Raw genomic sequence first — 23,578 nt, 5'->3', positions numbered from 1 at the left:
CCTAAGGTGGAAATGGAGGTGGACTTGAGTAACAATGTTGAGATGGGCGGCTGGCTGGAAGGGACAGAGGACGGAAGACATTCAGAGAGGAGAAGGAATGTGCAGATCTGCCTTTCTAATCCCTTACCAAAAGCACAAACAAACCCATGTCCACCTTAGAAAACCTGCCTGTGAGAAGCTGTCACTCGAATGGCACATCTGGATCGGAACTCTCTGCCTCCAACAGCAGCAGCTTCAATGTTCCTGATGTGCTATTTTGTTTTATCCTGAAATAATCTCCTGAGGTAGAACAGCACAATCCTCATTTTATAGGGGAAGAAACTAAGGCAGAAGGGAAGCTAGATAATTTGCTGCAGGTCATAGCAGGAAATGGCAGAGCTATTAAGCAGTAGAGAAAGCTACTTACTCAGTTATGAACAAGGATAGAATCAACAAACCTAAAAACCTTTACAAAAGGCTGGAGATGACCCCACAGCCACTCACGTCAAGCAAAAGAAAAATAAAAAAGTAAACACCATTGTCCCAGCATTAGGTCCCATCCTTGTGCCAGGAAGCTGGGATCAGGTAGACTATAAACTATATTTCCATTCTTCTTAAATTTACTTTTCCACAAAGATCAGTATATACCACTCTTAATATTTCTTAATTTGCGATACAAATTTTTTTTTTTTTTTTTGCAATACACACCAAAGCCATAAAATACTCATGACCATTGCTTACGGGAGATTGGCTTCTCCCAGTTTGCCTGACATTTTGCAAGTTTCAGTTCTGAGGACCCTGCTTCCTGAGAAACCCTTCCGCCTTAAGCAAACCAAGATGGGGAGTCCTCCAGCTGATGCTCTGAGATCTCACATCTAGAAGCTTATTCAATAGTACCACTATGTACGTTGACTTATAATGTTCAATAAGATTGGAGCAGCTAAATATCACAAGTCAACTCCATATGCTGAGTGTCCTGTTACTAAAATAAAAAATTAGAATTAAGAGTTTTGTCTACCTAAAAGAAAACTTGCCAAAATGTCAAGTGACAGGTTTTCAAAACAATATATAATTTTATGAATGACAAAAGTCCTATGGAGTATGTCAGAAGAACTAAGTAAGATGAGACATAGAAAAAAAATTAAATGATTGTTTCATTAGGGTGGCAAGAGGTGTCAATTTGGGGCTAATTTGTAATATTCTGATGATTTATCAGGTAATAATTTTTGGTAATATCACCGTGAGACTAACAGCGAGCATGCTGAAAACTGAACCAAACCAAACAGCTTTGAAAACACTCTCAAAGCCACAGCACGGTAATCAGGGGATGGTTTTCTAGTTAAAACCAATTCTCCAGACTTTTCCCCTTGGGTTCTGCCCCCAAACCCACCTCAGCCATCTTATTGAAGCCTTGTGAATGGCCCTCCTGCCGTTCCACCTGGCACTTCTTGGCATAGCGACGGTTTCCATCCATTATAAATGCAATGTGTTTGGGCAGTGGGCCTGCCTGTGAAGGAAGAAGACCAATGATAAATGACAAATCACACATTCTTCAGGGCTAAAGGGGAACCCTAGTCCCTAAGCAGCTCCAACTTGGGCTCTTTATGAAAACCCTAAGGAAGACATTCGGATATTTTGCGTATTTAGCTCAACAAATTAAGCACTTTTATTTATTCATGTGTTTACCGAGCATGTCCTGCATGTCAAGCACTATGCTTTCAACGTTTCATGTCATTTCATCACATAATAACGAATAATATTCACTTCATTTTACAGTTGGGGAAAAAGGAAAACCAAGGCCGAGAGGTCTTGCACATGTGAGAAAGCTCTGAAAAGACAGAATGGGGTTTCAAACTAGGTGTTTCCGGGGCTCAACGGTCAGCCCTGTGCTATTAGCCACCACCTTGGAGCAGTAGTCCAACCAAGAGGCGCCAGAAAGAGCCTGATGGCTATGGTAAAACGAGATGGTGTCTGCCCACTCGAAGGAACCCACTTCTAAGCTCTAATCACTTCAACACAGGACATGGCATTGGGGGTGGGGGGGGCACGAGAGATTGGCAATATTGTTGAATCTCTCGAGATTTTTCAAGAGAAGACAACAGCCATAATTTTATATAAATAATTTTAATGTCAAGAGCCATTTCAAAGCAAACAAACAAACGAAAGACATTTGAGGCTTGGAGCAGCCTCAGATTGTCTCCTGCAGGGAAAATGGACTTGCTGTGCTGTGAAGTGCTCCAGGTGGCCCTTGTTTTTGCAACTTCTGTCAAATGGCGGGTGAGACTACATAAATTAGGTACTTGTAGCTCACCAGAAGGGATAGCTCGCTAACAAAATAAGTAGGTACATGGTACACTTCTGAGGGTGGGACGGACTAGGCAAATTAGGTATACAGAGTCCTAATGAAGAGACTGATAAATGCTATCATCCCACTAGGTATAAAATGAGTCACCCCAGAGGCAGAAAGGGCAACCTCACAACCACCAAGAAAGAGCCAAGAGTAGAGCATGTTTTTTGGACCTGGTATCCCTGCTGTGAGCACTCCTCATCCAGAGGAAATGGAAAGAGCACACTGTAACGCCAGAGACCAGCAGGGGGGAAAGCAACAGACCCAGGAGCCTGGCACAAGAAAGCACCGTGGGCATCCCAGCCTATGAGCTAAAGTGGAGCACCCTCAGGCCATGGCCAAGGCCCCCTCAGTGCCCCTGGGAGCTTCTCATCAGAGCTGAAAGAGCAAAGTAAAACTTGTCTAAGCAAAGCAGAAGCCAGGCTGAAGGGTCCAGGGCCCCTTAGGAACCTACATGAAGCACAGCTGAGGAGAAGCCATCCTGATGAGAAAGTTGTATGGGAAGTGTCACTGCACCTGAACTTTCCAAATTAACCTAATAACTGTATGATCTGTGAGTTCTATATAGTCATTGACACCGATTATTGAATCCAGAGGAGAAGCTGGTGTCAGGATTGATAAAAAGGTTGGAGGGTGGAGGCATGTCACCTCTGCCTCACAGATCAGCCTTTGGCTGATTCTCCCTTGGCCTTAGGCTAGATGTCTTCTCCACTCCTTAATCTATGCTCCCTTACCTGGAAAGGCTCTTTACCTGTTGCTTTCCCAGGTACCGTTCCAGCATTTTCTTTTACTCCCCATAAGGAGCATTAAAAAAAAAAAAATCCAATCACGTCATGCAGCTTCTTATTCACATGACTGCAGTGGTTCCCTGGGGAGACACTTTCATTTCCATCTGTTGGAGATCACTTGGGGGTGGTGGTGATGGTGGGGTGCGGGGTGATGTGTGTGTAAGGCTACTGACTGATAAATTCACTGTTAAGCTTGGCAGCTGTGGCTGGCAGACAAAACCAAACTGACTGGCCTTGCAATCAAATAAAATCTCTTGCTGTGGGCAAAAGGTTTACCAGTGTTGTGATTCCCAGAGAGAAAGCTGAAGGAAGTTCTGAGGGGAATGTAGTGTGTGCAAAAAGAGTGACCGTGGCTTGCCAAGGGCTGAAATATAGCTTCAACATGAATAGTAATTAAAAAGAAGATTTTCAAGAACTGGTAGACACTATACTAAGTACTTTACACGTAATTAAATTACATTTAATCCTTATAATAATCCTTTAATTTGACAGAAGACATTCACTCACGATTGTTTGACTCCTGAGCTCAAACTCTTAACCAGAACTCATGGTCACATCATTCTTAAGTCAAGAGGGCAGTATTAAGAAGAATGGATTCAAGTTCTCTACAAGGAAGGCTTAATAGTCTGCTGCTCAACAAAGAGAAGTAGAACAGTATTAGGAGATCCTAGGATTCCGGCTGGGAAAATGTCAAGACAATTAATCTGCTAGAAACATAGACTTGCAAGTCACTAGGCAATTCTATAATTTTAAAGTTTCTTGCTTAATTCGACTCAGTGTCATGGATTGTTCAACTTAATAATGGTTTGGACACAATATTATCAATGGCCAAGCTACAGGTGGGCTGTTGCTCACCTTTATGATGTTGGCACAGAAACGCTCCCAAAGTGACAGCTTTCCTTCCTTGATCCATGACATGGTTCTTGCTCTGGATGGAGGGCTCCCAAGAATGGCACCAGGCACGTAATCTTAGATAAACACGGAAAATAAGAAGTCATCATTAATTGTAAGAGATTCGAAGACTCACCTGGGCCACGGTGAGCATAGAGCCCAAAGAGGTGCAGCCTGTACTTTTTCGGGACGGACCCAAAGCGGTATCAACCTAAGGGGCTTCGAGGGCATGTTCTTTCCTTGGTTCCCCCGGTTTGGGGGCCCTTGTTCCCATCCTCTTTTCATCAGGATATGCATTCTTCCGAAAAACTAAGTTGATTTCCCGTCATGTCGTACTGCCCACAGCTTGCTCACACCCCGCCTTTCCCTTCTCCATTTCCCCCAAGCCCTGTTCCCATCTGCGCTCCCAGTTACTAACGCCTTCAGCTGTCACCCCTGCTGATCTCCTACTTCAGCGTCTCTCTCACTGACTGTCCCTTCCGCTGGCCCCTCGATTTCTCTCCAGTTGCCTTCTTCTCGCCCAGTCACCTGCCTCAGCGCCGGACTGGCTTCAGCGGCTCCACACTGTCCTGACGTGGCCCGGGGAGACTACGTCATCGTTGAGCGCGGGGACACGTCGCTTCCGGAGCTGGTGGGCGGAGCCCTGCTCTGCGCATGCGAGCCGGCGGGGGCGCGGCGACGTCGGGGGCGGGGCCGCGCACGCTCCGGGGGGCGGGGCGGGGCGGGAGCCGGGCGCCTCCGGAGCGGCGGTGGAGCCGGAGGCCACGTGCTGCGCACTGGGTCGGAGGAGGCGGAGGCCGCGCGGGCGGTGGGATTGGGAGCTCGCTGGCCGCACTCGCTCAAGTTGAGGGGCTGCAGGGGTCTAGGCTGACGGGCATGTGCCCCAAGTCAAGAGTTTCCAACTCGAAAGCGTCCTTCTCCGTGACAGCAGTTTAGGACTGCTGAGAAAGCCCGGCTGCCTCGCTGGCCTCGGGAAGCCTTATTTTAACTTTATCGTTGTTATTATTATTTAAACTCACAGTACTTCATTTTTACTGTTTTTAGTTCGGACTTAATTGTTTGGGATGAAGTGCATGTTCCTATTTAATCTTCAGCCCATATTGTGCTACTCTCAGAAACCCAGATAAACGGGGTCCCAGACCCACTGGGGGTGGGGGGGCCCTAGAGGCATAGTGGTTAGCATTGGACTGCTAATCACAAGGACAGCAAATGCCCCGACCAAGAGCACACTAACTTTACTGCTGCAGAAAGCCCAAAGGCAGGTCACCTTGTCCTTACATGGTTGTTGACACAGGCTCACTGGATGGCATCGGCCATTTGGAACCTACTCTCACAGGTTACAAAAAAACAACAAAAAAAACCCCAAGAAGGCCAAAATGAGGTTTGCTATGCGAATAATTTCGGCAATAACAAAGTCACACAACCCCCAGTAGCAGTTGGGAAGCCCACCTCAAGTCAGCAGCTGAAACAACTAGACACTGGAACATTCACAGGCCCAGAAACCCAAAGGCTAAGTCTTACACTATGTCGCTATGAGTTCCAGTCATCCAGGTGGTGGGTTTGGTGTTTCATTTTTTAGTGATAACAAGGACAGTAGATTTGTACCACATATTATTATTTAAAATGTTAGGAAATTGAAGCCTTGACTCAATGAAATTAGCTCTATTTTCTCAAAATTCAAACTAAAAGGGAGAGGGGCAAAGCTTTTACACTTGTAAATACATAATCTGATGTGACCTATTTTTTGTTCAAAGTATGAAACTATTTTAGAACAGAAGTTTATAATTTCAAAGATCCTTTAGATTGCCAAATCCAATGAAGGGAATGGCAGGGGAGAGGTAATTGCACTGATAATGCATAACCCACTAGTTCCTGTTACTATGGAACGTTGGTGTAATCCACCCAAGAATAAGAGTTTTCCAGTTTGGGGCGTAGTTTTGGCCTAGTAAATGTACTTCAATTTTGCAAACATTATTTACTAGAGCCCAGTAGTAGGCAAATGTGGGGTTGTTTTTTTTTTGGTACAATTAGTGAAGGGACCAAAAAGCACAGGTGTGGGTATGTGAACGTTTTAAAATCATTTTATTGGGGGTGCGTACAACTCTTATCACAATCCATACATCCATTATGTCTAGCACATTTGTTGCCATCATTCTCAAAACATTTTTCTGCTTGAGTCCTTTCAACTCATTTTTTTCACTCCCTCCAGTTCCCCTCCCTTAGGGACCCTTGATAATTGATAGTTTACTATTTTGTCATATTTTACCCTGTGCAATGTCTCCCTTCACCCACTTTCCAGTTGTCCGTCTTCCTGGGAGGAGGTTACATGTAGATTCTTGTAATAGGTACCCTCTTTATACCCCACCTTCCCAGTATCACCACTGGTCCTGAGGGGTTCATCTGTCCTGGATTCCCTGTTCACAGTTCCAATCTGTACCAGTGTTCAATTTCTGGTCTAGCCAGATTGTAAAGTAGAATTGGGATGATAGTGGGGAGAGGAAGCATTTGAGAACTAGAGGAAAGTTGTGTTTCATCATTGCTACACTGCACCCTGGCTGGCTTGTCTCCTCCCTGTGACCCTTCAGTAAGGGCATGTCCAGTTGTCTACAGATGGGTCTTGGGTTCCCAATCTGCACTCCCCCTTAGATATTTTTGTTCTTTGATGCTTAATAACTGATCCCTTTGACACCTCGTGATGGCGCAGGCTGGTGTGCTTTCCCATGTGGGCTTTGTTGCTTCTGAGCTACATGGCCGCTTGTTTACCTTCAAGCCCGTAGAACCCCAGACTTTTGATAGCCAGGCGCCATCAGCTTTCTTCACATTTGCTTATGCACCCGCTTTATCTTCAGCGATAGTATCAGGGAGGTGAGCACACAGATATCTTTTGTTCTTTGAAGCCTGATAACTGATCACACACACTGGCATGCTTCTCTCCTGTGTGCTTTGTTGCTGGAGCTAGATGGCCGGTTGTTTACCTATGTGAACTCCTTCGTTCTGTCCTGGCAACGCTCCTGTCATTCTAAGTTTTAAACCATGTTTTTGTACTTTTGTGTAATTCTTGGCCTGCCTCCAAGCTGCCAAAGTTTCCTTTTAAAAATCCTTCCTTTAGGGGGAGCTAAATGCTTAAAAATACGATGTGGATCTTGGGCTGGCAAAACGACAAGGACTTACAACTGACCAGTGCCCTCAAGTTTCCCCAGTTCAGTTGATCTTTCCCTCTCTGGGGTGGGACAGGGTCTTAATAATTGCAAAGGGGCTTGAGTACGGAACAAAGTTTTAAGTTCTTCTGCCCAAACCTTTGCCCCAACTTTTCATGGAAGCTGGTGGCACAGGTGACCCCATTCTCATACCTGCCAAACTCCGAATGCCCTCTTGAATGTGGCAGTGTCCAAGGGAAAGAAAGGTCTGAACTGGAAACTCCACTGTAACGAGGGGTTAAGGGCGAAACTGTCAGTGTTCAGTCAAACAGTGGCAGAACAGAAGACTCAAAGGAGCCGCACCCCCCCCATCCCCATCCCACCCATCCAAGTTAGTTGTAAGGGAAGGGGAAAAAGCACCCTGAACATCTGACAAGAGGACACAGGTTCAAGTACCAATAAGTCTTTATTCATTGTATTTTCCCAGGGAAAAAGAGAGGGGAAGGCAAAAGGAATCAGCCTGTGTTACAATACAGGGAAAGGAAGTCAAGCTACAGCGAAAGCAAGCATCCCACACACCCCAGTGACTGGAAGGCTCACCGAAGCCCAAGGGGGCTCCGCCTCCTGCAGTTCAGGAGTGAGGTGAAGGATCAGGGAAAGAACAGACAAGCATATACTTTCCCCCCCTCCCTCCCTCCCTCCCTCCCCATAAATTCAAGATTTTACACAAAGCTTTGGTTTCTAGCAGTAAACATGGAGTTACATTCGTCCGTCACCTATGAAAACAATCTTGTGGCCACTTCGACCTGAGTTTCTTGCACCTGTAAAAAGTTCCTGAGTGATTTAGAAATACATTCATTTTCCCTTTCTTGGTCCTCCCACCCCATTTTCTCCATGAAAGCCCCCCGTTGTGTCTCTCTACCCTATGAGCCTGTGATTGGAGAGTAGCTTTGGTCCATCTAACACAGTGGTTCTCAGCCTTCCTCATGCCGCGACCCTTTAACAGGTCCTCCTCATGTTGTGACCCCAACTATAAAATTATTTTTGTTGCTGGTTCATAACTGTAATTTTGCTACTGTTATGAATCAGACGAGCGCTGTGAAAGCGTCGTTTGACACCCCCCCCAAAGGGGGTCACGACCCACAGGATGTGAACCGCTGATCAAACAACTAGTAAGAACTGGTCTTGAGTCAGAAGGGTGGGAATGGGGATCAACTGTTCCCAGCCTCTTCGGGTTTTTTAAAGGAAAACATGACGTTGTGGAGACACAGAATTCAATGTGTCTCTAGAGGTTTGTGGGTGAGGGTGCGAGACCTGAGGAGGAGGTATGGTAGGACAGAAGCTTGTTTTTAGGGCAGATGATCTGATTGGAAAGAGGAGGGGAAACACCAAGGAAAGGATGCGTCCTCAAGATGTCCTCCAACAGGAGGGTCCCCACGCTGGTTTCAGACCCCTTTGCCTGGTGCAGAGCCTCCTGCCCAAGATGCTTTGGCTATTTTTCTTTCGGTACAAAAGAAGTTTGTAAACAATAAAAATCCCAAGAGAACACGGAGAAAGACCAACATGTTATTTACACAAACTAGGCCACCTAGCAACCACCAAATCAGCAACTTGTGAAGTTCTAAAAACCCAGCCAAATACAATAACTAGAGAGGGCAGCATTGAGGGGAGCCAAGAACGCAGGAGCAGACATACATCACCCACTGCATTCTATTGCATTTGCCCCACAGTGAGGCAGGTCTGCTGTGGTCTCACAGGTTGCTCCTTTGCTACCGTGAAGTGGATCTACTAGGGCAGCAGGTCAGGACTCTGGCTTTGGGCACCGCAAAGAAGCCCCTGCTTGGATCTCTCTGGAAGCCAAGCCGGAAAAGTCTGGAGTTTAAAGGCCAAGGGTGTTAGCCCTTGCTTCATTTAAGCCTTCCCTGGGCAGCACAGGATGGGTATCGTTCTTAAAACCTGTGCCACCAACTCAGATTTTCACGCACACTTCCACCCAACCCCCACCCCCAGTGTGCATGGAAGACCTAGCCTGATCAAGTAAAGGATGGATCTGGTGTGTGGAGTCCTGTGCCCTAGGATAAAATTTGTAAAATAGACAACGCTCACCTAACCTTGACTTACTCTCTGAGCCTTTCACCTGGCCTAGACTCTCCCAACCTCCCTGCACCCCCTTCCTGTCGGCATGATTTCCCAGTCTTTCAGTGGCAGGAGATGGAAACAGGGGGGCACCCAATACAAACCCAGTCTCCCATGGCACATTGTTTCCAAGGTGGAGGGGCTTCAAGAGGACACTATGGCAGAAAAGCCAGCTCTGATTGGCAAACATGAGGTAGTTCAATAGACTGTACATTCCGAATAGTAGTTGTTGCAGGCAATCAAACAACAACAACAAGTATTCCTGCCGTGCAGACCTGGAGCTGCCGCCAGCATATCCCTGAGATTGCTCGTGTACCTGAGAACACAGTGCAGGAACGAGGACCTTAAGATTAACATATACAAAAATACAAACCCAGAATATTTATATTAAGGAAAAAAAAGTTAAAATGCACAAGATACGTCATTCGCACACAGCTAGTGCAGTTGGCATTCTGGAGAAAGTGGAACCCAAGGTGCAGTTACTCAAGGGAGCAAATAAATAAAACCATACTGGCCCAGAATGAGGTGGAAATGAGCCTAGGAGCAGCAGGTCTACAGCTGTCCCCCGACCACCCCCCTCCCTTTCACCTGTCTGTCATCCCAACCTACAGCTCGGGCGGTTTGAAGAACCTTGTCCCAAGAGTGGGTAATAAGGAGAGAAGATGCGGGGAAAGCCTGCCCTACACCAGAGATTCGCTCCTGCAGAAGGGACTGGCTTTTGGTCGCGACCATCTTAAAAAGGAAAACATCCCCATCCTGGTCACTGTCAAAATCCAGGGATTCTGGGGGTGGAGCCTCAGATAAAGCAGGCAGACCTGGGGGATTTCTCCTAAAAGCCCTCCCTTGCATTTGGATAAAGTTTAGTGGGGCTTCCTTTGCGTCACTCCTTCCCACCCAAAGGGCCCCAGCATGAGACGTATGGCAGTGCCAGCTGCCCCCTACCCACCCTATCCCACTTTCTCCACTCTGCCGATTGATGCCTGCTCCTTGAAACTTCCTGATAGCAAAAGGGTAGCTCCTGACCCGGTGGCTCAATTCTGGGCCTCTGGGAGCAGGGCAGGGCTGGGAAGCTCTTCTTCTTCCTCCCGAAAGTAAGTTGGCTTTCCCTGTGAGCTGGGGGCCTGCTGGGCCTTCAGTGGACAAGAGGCTACCATATGGCTGATGCTTTGGCAGAAGTGACACTTCTTAGGCTGGGGTGGCAGCTTGCATTCCTTGGCATGATGGTCTAGACCCCCACAGTTGTAGCACCTGATGGAAAGCAAAAAGGTAAGGTGAAAGAAAGCCTCGTCTAGACTATGTGGGACCCAGGTGACCCAGGTGTGCGGTATCTTCGGTTGCCAGACTGCACATTTCAGACTCAAAATACGCCTTCCTGGGTTCCAATCCCACCCCACCCCCACGTAAAAGGAAGAATATCACTCGGTTATCTCAGATCCTTTCTAAAATCTAGACTTTAGATGATCTCTTCAGAGTCAAACCAACTTAAAAAAATATCAAGATGTCAAGCATAGAAGCCATTGACTCCAATTAGAGACTTCACTTATTCTCCTTACTGAGAATTCTCCTCACCCTCAGCATGTCCCCACGCAACCACACAAGCTGTCCTCCAGCCTTACCTGTCTCCCTTTGACCTGCGCTTCTGCGTGTTCTTCCCCTTCGGTCGCCTCTCGCTCCCCAGACAGAACACCCCACCAGGTCCGGTGACCCGGATGGACTCCAGGCCCTTAGCAGACTTCTTAAAGGTGAACTCCACAGCCTCTCCCTCCTTTAGGCTCCGGAAGCCCTCCATGTGCAGCTTACTCTGGGGAAAGGAACAGGGCATATTTTACTAGTCTCCATGATCAAACAAAAACCATACTCTGATGAGGCAGGAAGAGCACTATTTGTATTTTCACAAAGGAAATTGTGTCTGTGTCACCGGACAACATGGAATCCACATTACAGCCTAGAGGGACAATGATGATGAGATGAACAAATGTCTTCTCTTGGAGGCGGGGGAAGCTACATTTGCTTGAAGTTGAGTAGAATAGGAAATGAGGAAAATTTCTAGACACAAGTATAAAATATCAACTAATATTAAATTATAGAATTCAAAAGCATTAAACAGAATTCTTTCAAATAAACTACTTCATTTAGTTTTATGTCTTCCACAAACCACAATCAGGTAAAGTTTATTGCCCGGCATAGATAGAATTGGGAATCAACCCCAGGACCATAGGCCTGGTTTTTCATATACTTATAGATGGACTAAAGAATGTACTGATATAATTTATGTAGGGACAAAGGCACTTATGTTTTTTGGGCACTTATGCATTTAACTTAGTTTATTTAAAATGTCATACAGAAAAATAAGGCTAAGGACCATAATGAGAAATCTGGGAATCTGGGTAATGGTTATATGCAGGGTGATAAACTTCTTCTAAGTCATTAAGTGCTACTGAGAAAAATTCTTTATGCCACTTTAAAGTAAAGTCTGATTGTTATCAAACATTGCAGGAAATTCAGTACTAAGTCCTAAGAAAAACTGTCAAAAGACAGGTAGGTATCAGATTGGTAAAAACATAGTAATTCAGTAAGGAAAATAGTCACAATAGAATAACCTTATCATGAAACAGGCAAAGAACTTGCATAGACATTTTACCAAAGAGGACATTCAAATGGCAGCCAAACAAGAAGATTCTCAGCCAGAAATGCAAATCGAAGCAGAACCTCCCGACTTGGTTCCATGGTACATCCACACTACTACTACACAATCGTAAAGAATGGCAGGGAACTCTTGACACATCTTACACCACAAAAATACCTAGCGAATATTATGCTGAATTAAATCAGTAAATCCCAAAGGGCAAATATTGTACAAGACCATTCTGCATGCTTAGCAAAGAGGAAAGTCACTAACTAGGTACTCAAAACCCACTGCCCTTGAATTGATTCACTTCATGGAGACCCGGTAAATCTTTTTATTTTTAAACTCTTACTGATACCTCATTCAACATCCCAAACAATTAAATGGTTTTAATATATTAAATACTTTAAATTAACTTGAGTCAAAGGAAAGACAAAACGGGAGGAGTAGTCACATCATGACTAAGGCAAAGACAGACACTGGGAGGTACAGTTAAAAACAATGCTTATGATACTACTATATAATCTTGTAATAACACTAGTCTGCTCTGGTAAGTCTAAGGGCCTGGACAACGCAGGAGAAAAATACAGAGCATTCAAAAAATAAATATTTCAAAAAGACCAGGATGTTAATAGACATGACTGGAACCCCTTAAACGCCCTTCAAACTTGGAATTGTACCCCCAACTCCCAGAAAATCACATGTCAGCTAAGAAGGAAAAACTGGAATGTTTGAGAAAATGGAACCCTTCTTAATCTCCAGGGGGAATTCAATAGTTCAGACAACTGTGGAAAACAGGATGGCAGTTCCTTAGGAGCCTAAACTTGGCCTATGACTCAGCAGTTCTACTCCCAGTTTCATACCCCAAAGCCTTGAAAGTGGAGATGCAGAGTTATATATCCACCAAGGTTCATTGCAACACTATTAACAGTATCACAACTGAACCAAACGCCCATGAACAGGAGTGGACCAACAAAGTACGACTGAAATACTAAGACACCAAAAGCAATTTAAGTCTTGGGACACGTGATAATCTCAGCTAAGAGCTAAAGACATTCATCACAAAAGGACAATTATATGGCCACATGTATATAAAAAGTTAAGAAAATACAAATATATGGAGACCAATCTTTATTAATGGTGATGGGAAACATGTATCGATTAGGGTAGGGTTGCATAGCCAATTGATTTAAGTTGTATACCCATGAAAAGTTGGAATAGCAAAAGCCGTGTAATAGATATATTTACCACCACGGCCCCTCCAAAAACGGAAGCTGCAGAAAATGCTTCCTGGGACTTGGCTACTAGGTTTGAGGCCTTGGTTTAATGGGACTTATAGGGCTTTGTTTTTACCTCGTAAGGGGTGTGTATGTAACAAGACAAAGCAAAATTTAAATCCCCATGGACTAGACTTTCTGGAGCCAAGGAGGACAGGTGAATCCCTGGATAATCTTTAACCCTTAAACCAAAATCTCCCCTTAGGCCATGGTCCTTCAGCTTTGACGTCTTTCTTCCTGAAGATCTCCATGTGGCCTGGCATCTCTCTTTCCCCATCTCTGCTGGGACATGTTCTTTAGTGGTTTTTGTATGTCGAGATAAGGATGGACTCAAGCCTTGGTGCCGTAGTGGTGATAATACATTGACTTTCTACTCCTGGCAGAAGTAGTCTCAGAAACCCACAGGAGATATTCTACCGTCTGAGAGGGTCGTTGAGTGAGAATTGACTGTTACAGCAGTAACATCGTAAAGAACGGGTGCTTTGAGAAGTAAACTGACCACGGGGTACCTAGCCTTGTCCTGAGGGACATGACAGGAAAGGGCAGACTAATGAGCACTAGTGTTCTATCCTGGGGATTTAGTTGAGGAGATTGGTTGAACATGGATCTTTAGGGGAAGCCATAGCCTGTTTAACCAGTTGAGTGTCTAGGTCATTTTCAGCTTTGTTTTAATTGCGATGGGACTGTGAAGGACAAACTTCCTTTGAGGTAAACGGCAAAAATCCCCGGCTGTGGAGCAAGACAAATCCAGGCTGAAGAAATGATGATTTCACAGAATTAATGGAGTCTCTGGGTGGCATGGTGGCTTGGAATCAATCCGCCTTTCAGAAAGGTACTTGCCTTGCACCCACCTAGAGGCAGGTCAGTCTGGTGACCTCTCTTAAAAATACACCGAAAATTGTCATTGGGTCAATTCTGTCTCATCGTGGTCCAGCAGGACAGTGTAGAATTGCCCTTGTGGGTTTCTGAAGCTATCTCAAACAGACGGACTATGAGACCCAATCAGCCGGATGGCCGTCGTTTTTGTTTGTAAAGTTGAAGTGTTTACCAAATGTTTCCTGTCTTAACATTATAATTTGTGTGCCTGTCCCCCACACAGAATAGTTTAAAGGTCATGGTCTTTTCACAGGACATGGGAGAGCGTGAGGACTCCCTGCCCTAACATTTCCACTTTATTAAGAATCTTTGAAACAGGGGGGAAAAAGTCTGAAAGGTGAAGGTAGTAACTTTCCTTCCTCTTTCTGCACAATAACCCCCCTCAATTTACTGTCGGATTTGACTTGGCTCCTAATGAGCTGAACAGGTAACTGAAAGTGTTAGAGCACTTCTTGACCCAGCTAATTCCAGTAGCATCTATTTGATTTGAATCTGTAGATTGGTTCAGTGATAAGTGGGTACCAGCAGGTGGCTAAGAGTCTGTCCCCTCTGCTTCCTAGCTATATAACAGTAAATACTAATTTCACGGTGTGCTGTGAGGTTTTTAATGCATGAAAAGCAGTAAACACATCGCCTGGCACACATAAAACCAGCCAAGAAGCAATTATCATCTACCTCTTAGATCAAGGCAGGCGAACTGTGAGAACCAAGTGTCAGGAGACTGGAAATTCTAATTGGTTTTATAACTAAGTTGTAGAAACTTAGAAAAATACTCCTCTGAGCTCCAATTTACTCAGGGTAATACTTTCACCCGGATGAGCTCAGACTTCAAACTGAAAGGTTAAGTGATTTCAGACCCACTAGTGGCCCCTTGGATTGGTTACTTGTAGGCTGCTAACCCCAAGGGCAGCAGTTCAAAACAACCAGCTGCTGCTCTAGAAAAAGCCTAAGCTTTCTACTCCAGTAAAGTCACTAATTTGAAAATACAGGGGCAGTTGTATTCTGCTCTGCAGGGTCACTGTGAGTTGGAATTGATAGCCTCACGTTTTAGTTTGTTTTTTTTTGGTTTTGATTCCTGTAAAAAGGAAATAAAGGAGTTTGGGAAAGCCTCTATGGGGCAATTGTACTCTGCAGTAAGGGGTCCCAAAAGTCACACACCATCATCTTCCTCTATGTAGACTCTGTAAGCCCGGGACAAACACACAAATAAATGGGGGCTTACAACAGGAAATCCACTGGTCCTCTCCAGATCACCCATTCCACTACTTGAGCAGGTTTGGGGCTTTACAAACTAAACTGGCCAGGGATTTAGCCTGGTGGTCTCCCCATCCCTCTACCAGGCCCCTTTCTTTCCCAAACACATAGTTTGAATTCCTCTCTTATCAGCTAGGTAATCAGCCTGCAGCCCCACAGAGCCAGCCTCCCAAGGGCCAGCATCTGAAAGGCGCCTGAAATTCTTGCTGTCACCCCCACCCCCACCCCAGCCACACAAAGCAGGGGCCCGCCCCTCTTCCCATCCCCTCCAAAAGAAAAGGCCTGGGGGGAGGGGCCGGACTGTGCATCCCCCTACAGAGCCTGGCAGCCCAGGAAACAAAGAGTGGACACCGGTTGGTTCTGGTGGTCAGATTCCTGGAGTTCCAGAGGAGGCGTTCCTGTGCATCCCCTGGGCCATTCACCATCCATTTGCATTTCCTTCCTCTCCCAGGTGCAGTCCTGGGGGTTGGAGTTAGGGTCGTGGTTAAAGAAGTGGTTAGTCCATTTTCCAGACAAACTTGCTGGGTTTGTCAGTCACCGCCAGCAGCCATTTCCTTTCCCCCTGACTGGCGCGATCTAGCCTTCCTGGAATGGAACCAGTCAACAGGACCTTCAGTCCAATTATTTAAGTAGAAGCCGGAATTATTTCCAGTGGGGGCAAGGAGACAGGACACCAAACTGTCACAATTTGCCCAGCCTACAAATGTCCACCACATTAGCTATGTCACCTAGCCTGCCCTTCCCCCACCACCCTACCAAATACCAGGTGTCCCAGTGCCTTGAGAAGTTTAGGGACAAAGGGACCTCTGGGGGCAAGGGAGAGGGTGTCGATTTAGAATGTGCAGTAGAGAAGCACACAGGCACCCGAGACTTCCTCAACTTCTTCTAAGAAAGTTGGGCAGATCCTGGTTACAAAATGATGGGAAGCAGCCTTCTGGTTCTAACATCACCCATGTTAAGGTGCTTTGCTTTCCTCTTTCCACAAAAACGTGACAACATACCCACTTGCTCTGGATACAAGTTAGCCCAGTATTGTCTTCCCCTAATGTTCCTCAGTTCTACAAGTAAACATTTTGGGGTAAATGAAAAAAAAAATCTAAAACTGTTCAAGTTTTTTTTTTTATGATACTCAGCTTACTGTATGCTAGTGAGGAGCCCTGCTGGGGTAAATGGTTAACCACGTGGCAGCTACATCTGAGCTCTGGATCTGATTACAGCCAGCTACCCTGTGGGGGCAAGCTCTCCACTCACAGAGGATCACAAGGAGTCAGTCAGCTTGTAGGCAGCACGTGTTTGGTGCTCTAAGCCCCTTATAGGAGGTGTTACTGGATTTAGGCACCTTGCTGAAGGTCCCAGTGAGCAGCAGAACTGGGTAGTTACTACATCTAGCCCAGCACCTCAGCTCCTGCTTTCTGGGCCATCGCTGTACAATGGAACTAAGTCTAATAACCCCATTGAATTTCAATAACTTTTAGATGGCATAACCTTATTAGACTTTCATTCCTGGTTTGGTAAGGGGCTAGGAAAACTGCCCGGTTCTCCCAGAAGTAGCTTATTTAATGGATTGTGAGCTAGGGAGGGCGAGGAAAGAGATGGCTAGAACAATAAGCCCTAAGCCTAGAGAGCTACCGGAAGCCCACCCACCCTGCCACCCACTCTGCCCAGATCCAGCGCGCCAGGCCCTACCCCACTAGATGGCACTGCTCGCCCACCAGGCCGCACAAAGGAAGCCTAAGGGAACCCTAAAAAAGGGTCTAACTTCCTGGTTAGCAGAATCACACTACAAACCTTGCCCCTAACTCCTTTCCTCTGGCCAAATTTTAAGGGGACTGACCTGATTCAAGTGGCTCCACCAGAGCAGAGCTTTCTACCAGCTCCGCCCCCACTCTCCTTTAGGGAGGACTGAAGAAAAGGATCCTGCTGTTTTTAGGGTAGAAACCCAGTTGTTCTTGTGCTCTTCTATTAAGAAATGCCATTTACTGTCCTTGGACTTTTTTCGTCTGAATTTTAAAACTCTAAGCCAAACTACTTTTAAATAAGCCTAATGCACTAAATTCTGTTTGTTTTCTCCAGTGTGGCTCCTTCCTTTCACAGGATCCCAGAGACTCAAGCGCATGCGGTTGTCTGTCAGGCCTAAGGAATGAGAAAGGCTAGGGGAAGAGTCTGCTCTGGGCATTTCCTCCAAATAGAAATTCCAGTAAGCTGAGTGTTTGCCCTGAGGAAAGCCAGCTTTCCAAATCACAAGCAGAAGGTTCTGGAAAAGGATCCAGAATTGAGACACAGCCTTTTACTTGGGACATTTTCTAGAAAGCAATGTTGCACCCAAAGGAACCAAAATTACCTGATATCCCAATTATCCCATACAGCTTTCTGCCAACGTTCTTTGAACATTTCAAGAGAACCACAATCTGAAATTTCTTTTTCTAATCAAAAGGAAAATAATGAATGATTGGCCGCCAAACTCATGGCGACTTAAAGTCTATCAGAGGGTGGGCATGTCAGTCACGTGGCACCTACATGTCAGTGCAGACAATATCACTCCTTCGCCATTCGGCTCCAGTCTCCATTCTCCAAAGGGTCTCCAGACACGAACCCTAAACTGATACGCCAATTCTGGCCCTTGTCACCAACCCTATAAACCCACAACAGTCTTTAGTCAGCCCAAAGTATTTATCAGAAAAATGACTGGTCACCTGTTCCTCTCTCCAAATAATTTCTATGGTTGGGGATCTGAGAAATACAAAGGTAACTTAACAAATCGGTTGGCTAATCAGAGGCCTGGGAGGGGGTGGTGAGAAGTCACTTTACATTCCAACCTCCCGCCCCATCCACCAATCCTGATCTAAACTGGGCCTGAGGCCCCTCTAGCCACCCCTCCTCATGGATCCCTTTGGGAAGCAGCAGGTCACGTGGCTTTAGAGCAGCTTCCTCTTTGGTCCTGGAATTCTCTTCTGCTAGCCCAAACTCAGTCCTTGGTTAACTTTAGGCTTCTATTTTGCCTCCAAGTCTTCTGGTAAATGTTAGCCTGAAAGCCAATGTAAACCTTTGGGTTTGAAGGGACCAGTGGAGAAAACAGTTATTCAGTGGTCGTTCCCCGCCCCATTAATAAATGCTACAAAGCTCAGGAATTTGAGAGTTAAGCCCAAACTCATGGGCATTTTAACATGTGTGAGAAATTAATTAAGATTCTTAAATTCCCTGGATCCTAGAGACAGGCAGAGTTCTAGATCTGATATGCAGGTAAGCAAACTTATTATAGAAAGCTCTTTCCTTAAGGGCTTCTGGACGAGGCTTTAGTTGATGGGGGTTTTTGAGGCTGTAAATGAAGATGGCATCTTCTTAGGTCTGCTCATCCTTGCGGGGGAGCAACACATGTTTAGGAAGGGTCATAAGAACAGTAATAAACAGGAACCTAAGCAGTCGAACCTAGGAAGGGAGAAGAAACTGGTAAACTGCCCTTTCCTCTGAGAGGGGGCTTCCGTACTCCCTTTTTCTCCTGGCAGATGTTGTCTTAGGATGGTCAGTTTGTCCACCCAGCTCTGGGGTGGCCACCAGCAACTGCAAAGAATGGAATGACTTGTAAGAATGTTCTTTCCTGCTCTCCATTTTGAGATAACTTTTCTCACACACAGGTCTCCCACCCTTGTCTTCTACATTAAATTTCCAGAGATGTTTGGCTTCTCCAGTACGGGATTGTAACCAAGAGTCCAGTGGCAGCGAGGGCGCCTGTCCTAAGGGGCTCGGGGAATTTCCCATCAATGGTTGTATTCTTTTAAGGGGTGGCATTTTTAAAACTGCACCTCTGCTCCCGCCGGACTGCACACTCCTGCCATCTTTTTTTCGAGAGGCAGACATCTGAAGCAGCTTGGCTCAGGCTCTACTCTAAGCTAGACGGTTGCTGTCCCTTCCCTCATGAGTGATGCCATCCCTACTATTTTCCGATTGCATTTCTTCCTAAGCTTGTCCACCCCAAACTTCCTTGGGATTTGGAACTCACGGTGGTGTAGCCCTGGTGGCGTAGTGGTTATGCACTGCGATACGATCCAACAGGTCAGCAGTTTAAAACTAGCCAGCTCCGAGGGGGAGAGAGATGCAAACTCACAAGGGCAGTTCTACCCTGTCCTATAGGGTCCCTGTGAACAGCATTCACACAATGGCAGTGAGTTTAGGGTTCTTTCAGTGGAACCCCTGAAGATGGGAGGAATGCATTTCCCTCTGCCTTTCTCAAATAGTCTTTGGAGGGGAGGACAAGAGACAAGGGAGTTTGGCTCTCTTAGCCCAGCCTGACATAATTGGGGAGGCTGTCTAGGCCATCTCCAGACCAGGAGAGATTTTAATCTCTTTGTGATCAAATAAAGGGGAGTGGGGGAGGCTGGCCACCCTGCTGAGGAGGGCCATTCAATGCAGGTTCCTGTAATAAAGTGATTTAATAGATCTAAGGAGGCCCATTCCCTTCTTTCTCCCACAATTACTTCCTGTGGGTTATCATTCATATATGTAAATGAGCCAGGAGGGGGACAGATCCAGTGGGGTGAGGTGGAATGGGGTTACTTGTAACAGCAAGGAGGTACTTCAGTTTTCCACTGCAGGCACAGCAGCCCAGGGCTCCAACTTTGACCAGCAGGTCACCCCATGCCTGGATCCCACCTTCATCTCACCCCCACCCTGCCCGGTGATCCTGCTGGTAGATTACTCCATCTTCTCCACCAACCAGTCCACCCAGCATCTCCCCTCTCCGCCCCTCCCCCTCCAGAATACCACCCCTCAGGCTCCAACCCTTAATCCCTACATCCTCCTTTCCCCTCCCCCAAGGTTCCTAGAGCTAACCTCCCCGCAGTAACCCCTCCCTGCCCGGCCTGGGTGTCAACCTCCAGAGCCTGGAATTCGAAATCTTTCCCAGTCCAAGCCCCACAAACCTAGCAAGGCGAAATTGGCCCAGGCAGCCAACTCCTTTTACATTGGCTGTTGGGGGTGGCTGGTGTCCGCGGGCCACAGAAATGCCTCCAGAATATTCCAGGAGTGAGGAAGGCCAGGGGCGGGGAGGAAGGTCCACGCTTGAGGGCAGGAATGTCAGGACAGCAATCAAGAGCTGGCTGGGGCCATAAATGCCAGGCCGTGGAGAATAGGGCCAGAGACCAGCCGCCCTCCACCCCCTGCTCGGCGACACTGAATTTCACCCCCACCGCGCTGCCCGCTTTAACTGAGAACTTGGGGTTGCCGGCTAACTCTCAGTTTGGCTCAGGCCTCCCCTCTGGCCTAGGGCTCCGTAGGGCTTTCGCCCCGCTCTAAACTGGACACCAAGAGCCCCAGAGTCCCTGAACTGTGCCTGAAACGGTTCCGGCAAAGGGACTTCAGAGCCCCCAACTGAGGCCGTCAGGGGTCTGCCCAGTCCAGCCGGCCCCAAGGCCCGGGTTCTCGGGGTCCAAAGGGATGGAGTCGGGCTGAAACACGCGGGTCGGGTCTGGAAACTGGCTTCCCTCCCTCCCTCGCTCCCGCCCTCCCAGCTCCCTAGAGGTTAGTGAAAGGAGATGGGCACTCAGAGCCGGCCTGGGCCCGGGCATGTGCGTCCCCGGCTGGCCCCTCGCCCTCCCCCCACCCGCAAGCACAATACAACCTTAGTTTCTGCCACATGGGGTCACCTCCCTATCCTCTGCCCCATTCCCAGGGGAAGGAGGTAACACGTGGTGAGCCAGAGGGGTTCTCAGAAGGGGGTGGGGGGAGGTGTTGGTAACCAAGCGCTGATCCCGACCACCACCACACTCCTGCCCTACTCTAGTTACAGGCACTTAGAATCGGGGTACCACGGGGTGCACACACAACGAGGGGGGGCCTCTCCACTTTCTACTCACCAGCCGAGTCCTACCTCCCACCCTCCGCCCCCAGCAAAGTTACAAGCGGTATCTCACCTGGTGCACAAAGACGTCCACCGGGGGGTCGAGCGCGACCCCGGCGCGGGCGGTCATGGACAGGAAGCCGAACCCCATGCGCACGTTGAACCACTTACAGATGCCGGCCCCGTGCAGCAGCTGCGGCTCCTCCACCGCGCGGGCCGAGTCCTCCGGAGACTCCTCCGCCTTGGCGCAGCCACCTGGAGAAGAGGACCGAACTCAGTTGGGGGCCCCAGAATCGGAGGGCCCTGGCAGAACGCGGACGAGGAGACACCGGGTGTCGCGCGGGGCCACCAGGCAACCCAAGAGAAAAGACCTGTCCCGGCCGCCTCCTGCACTCCCTAAGCCGACAGAGACCAGGGGTGCCCCGAAAGTTTTGCTTCTCTTCCCACGACACGTTGCCCGGGGACAGCCAGCCAACAGGCCCCTCCTGTACTCGACTCCCTCCCTTGTAACCTAGGCGCACACGCCGCTGAGACACTAGGGACTTTGGTCCAGAACTGTTCTCCTGAAAAAACTGGAGGCCGCAGCGACTTGGGGTAGTCCGGGTAGCCCAGGAGGACACTTCCCTGGTTCCCTTCTACGTGGTGCCCTTCCTGGGTGCCCCTGCAGCCTAAGGTGTCCCCGCCAAGTTCCAAGTTCGAACCTGCAAACTGCTGGTTGGACACGGAGCCCATGGTCCTCGGCTGAGCCCGCGGGCCGGGCCCCTGGTCGGGCGGCTGCTGGCCCCAGAGAAGTCCGGAGGCAAAGAGGTGGTTTGGAGCAGAGGCTGCTACATCTTCCCCGGCACAATAGCGGTGGGAGGGCCCACGGCTTTTCAAAGGCTCCCAAATTCTAAAAGACAATGACCCAACCCCCCGCGGGCAGCCCCCTCCCCTCCCCTCCCTCTCCTTTCCCCTCCCTTTCCCTCCGGCCTCGGCTCCAGAGCCCTCCCCCCACTGCTCCGGTCGCTGACACCTCTGGGGTGTCCCTGCTCAGAACCTGGAGGTTTGACACCCCTCCCCATACACTCTTCGGGAGAACGACTTGCCTGCCCTACAAGTCATGGGTACCCCGGAATTTGGGGGTCCTGCACTTTAAGGACACGGTGGGGGTCCTCCAGGCAGCATACAGGTGGGGGGTCTGGGGGTGTGTGTGTGTGTGTGTTAGTTTTTAAACCACGTGACTGCGCACACACACACCACCCCCACCCCCCGCGCAGATAATTATACATTCCAGAGAGTTGGGGGAGGGAGGTGTGAGCTTGGCGGTGCTGGCCAATCAGAGACACAAACCACCTGTCAAGGGCGAAATGGATGAGCCCTCCCCCTCCCCCAGCCCCTGAGCGCTCCTCCCCTCTCTTCCCCCTCAGGCCTTTGAGCTGACCCGGCTGCTTGGCGCTGACCTGCCCTAACTCCCCACCCCCGTGGGCTTCGCTAGACCTGGAGTTCGGGACCCTGGAAACCTGGGGAGTGGAGCAGGCAGGGACTAGAGACTGGGCAGAAAGGGTGTCCGGCTGGCCAGGCGCCACTTCTCAGTTTGTCTGCAGTCTCGGCCTGTAATTGATTGGCTCCGACTTTCCGAATTTTCCCTAGATTTTTTCCGTTTAGATGTGCGAAAGTGCTCCTGATTGATCCTAAGTAAAGAACCCTTCGTGGCAAAACTAGCTAAAGTTGGGCCCCAGAGTGGACCCCAAAGATGTGTGTTCACCTTCTTCTGCCGCCACCCCAACCCCCACCCCACCGAAGCTGGGAGCAGGACTGGGTGGGAAGCTGGGAGGAGGCGCTTCCTCCAGTACTCCGGACACTCAGGTTCCCAGAGCCTCCTGTTTCCGAATCACCATCAAAATGCGCTCCCTTCCAGTACAGGAGTTGGGGGAACTGAAGCAGGGCGGGGGGTGGTCTAATTTGAAGGGGTAGCCTTTTGGAAATAAAGAGGGTTAGCTAGGGGGGTGGTTACTGCCCTGGTAGGAGATGGACAATGGGCCGGGGCTCAGTGCACGGCCCTGGCCCTGCCCCTTCACTTCCGGTGCTCAGTTCAAACTGGACAATGCCAGCTCCGGCCATTTCCCCTCCCCCACTGCTACAACCAATTTAAAGGGACAGAGCCGCCTTTTGGGGCATCCGCTCGCACCGAATTCTTTCTTCACCACGTGTCGGGAACCTCTCTTGCGTCTCACCCTGCACACTCTTGCGTCTCACCCTCCACACGTCTGGGTGTGGGTGGGTGCGGGCACACACACACACCCGCAGGCATTTGAGAGAGAAACAGGATGATTGGAAGTAGGAAAACGGGGGAAAGAGGAAGGGAACGTATAGAAATTATTTCCCTTTCTTTTCTACACGCAGAGGTCTCCAAAAGGGTAAGCCTTGAATGTGAGGGCTCCGGGATGGAGCTTTG

The 23,578-nt window shown here is 48.3% G+C and overlaps 2 protein-coding genes across 5 annotated transcripts in view; both read right to left on the bottom strand.

Moving 5' to 3' along the window:
• DHDDS (dehydrodolichyl diphosphate synthase subunit) overlaps positions 1–4,624 on the bottom strand; it is a 32,849-nt gene extending 28,225 nt beyond the window's left edge. The window contains exons 1-3 of one of the 4 annotated variants that reach the window (XM_075552775.1): positions 4,538–4,624; positions 3,970–4,082; positions 1,370–1,486 (exon numbers count right to left, since the gene is read on the bottom strand). In XM_075552775.1, the coding sequence (XP_075408890.1) occupies positions 1,370–1,486; positions 3,970–4,032 (180 nt within the window). In that variant the 5' untranslated portion in view covers positions 4,033–4,082; positions 4,538–4,624. Of the gene's footprint in view, positions 1–1,369; positions 1,487–3,969; positions 4,083–4,423 lie in introns of all 4 variants that reach the window. The other 3 variants (XM_075552786.1, XM_075552767.1, XM_075552783.1) reach the window with 3 other exon arrangements.
• Positions 4,625–10,309: 5,685 nt separating this feature from the next.
• Positions 10,310–21,876, bottom strand: LIN28A (lin-28 RNA binding posttranscriptional regulator A). Its single transcript, XM_075538594.1, has 4 exons — positions 21,846–21,876; positions 21,218–21,399; positions 10,895–11,079; positions 10,310–10,526 (listed from the first exon to the last, which is right to left on the bottom strand). Exons 1-4 carry the CDS (start codon positions 21,874–21,876, stop codon positions 10,310–10,312), a joined length of 615 nt encoding a protein of 204 aa, XP_075394709.1.
• Between the last annotated feature and the right edge of the window lie 1,702 nt (positions 21,877–23,578).

Source organism: Tenrec ecaudatus, chromosome 1, assembly GCF_050624435.1.
Source record: "Tenrec ecaudatus isolate mTenEca1 chromosome 1, mTenEca1.hap1, whole genome shotgun sequence".
NCBI classification, from domain to species: domain Eukaryota; kingdom Metazoa; phylum Chordata; class Mammalia; order Afrosoricida; family Tenrecidae; genus Tenrec; species Tenrec ecaudatus.
Note: the sequence above shows the minus strand (reverse complement) of the source record. Positions and strands in the feature narration are given on the sequence as shown.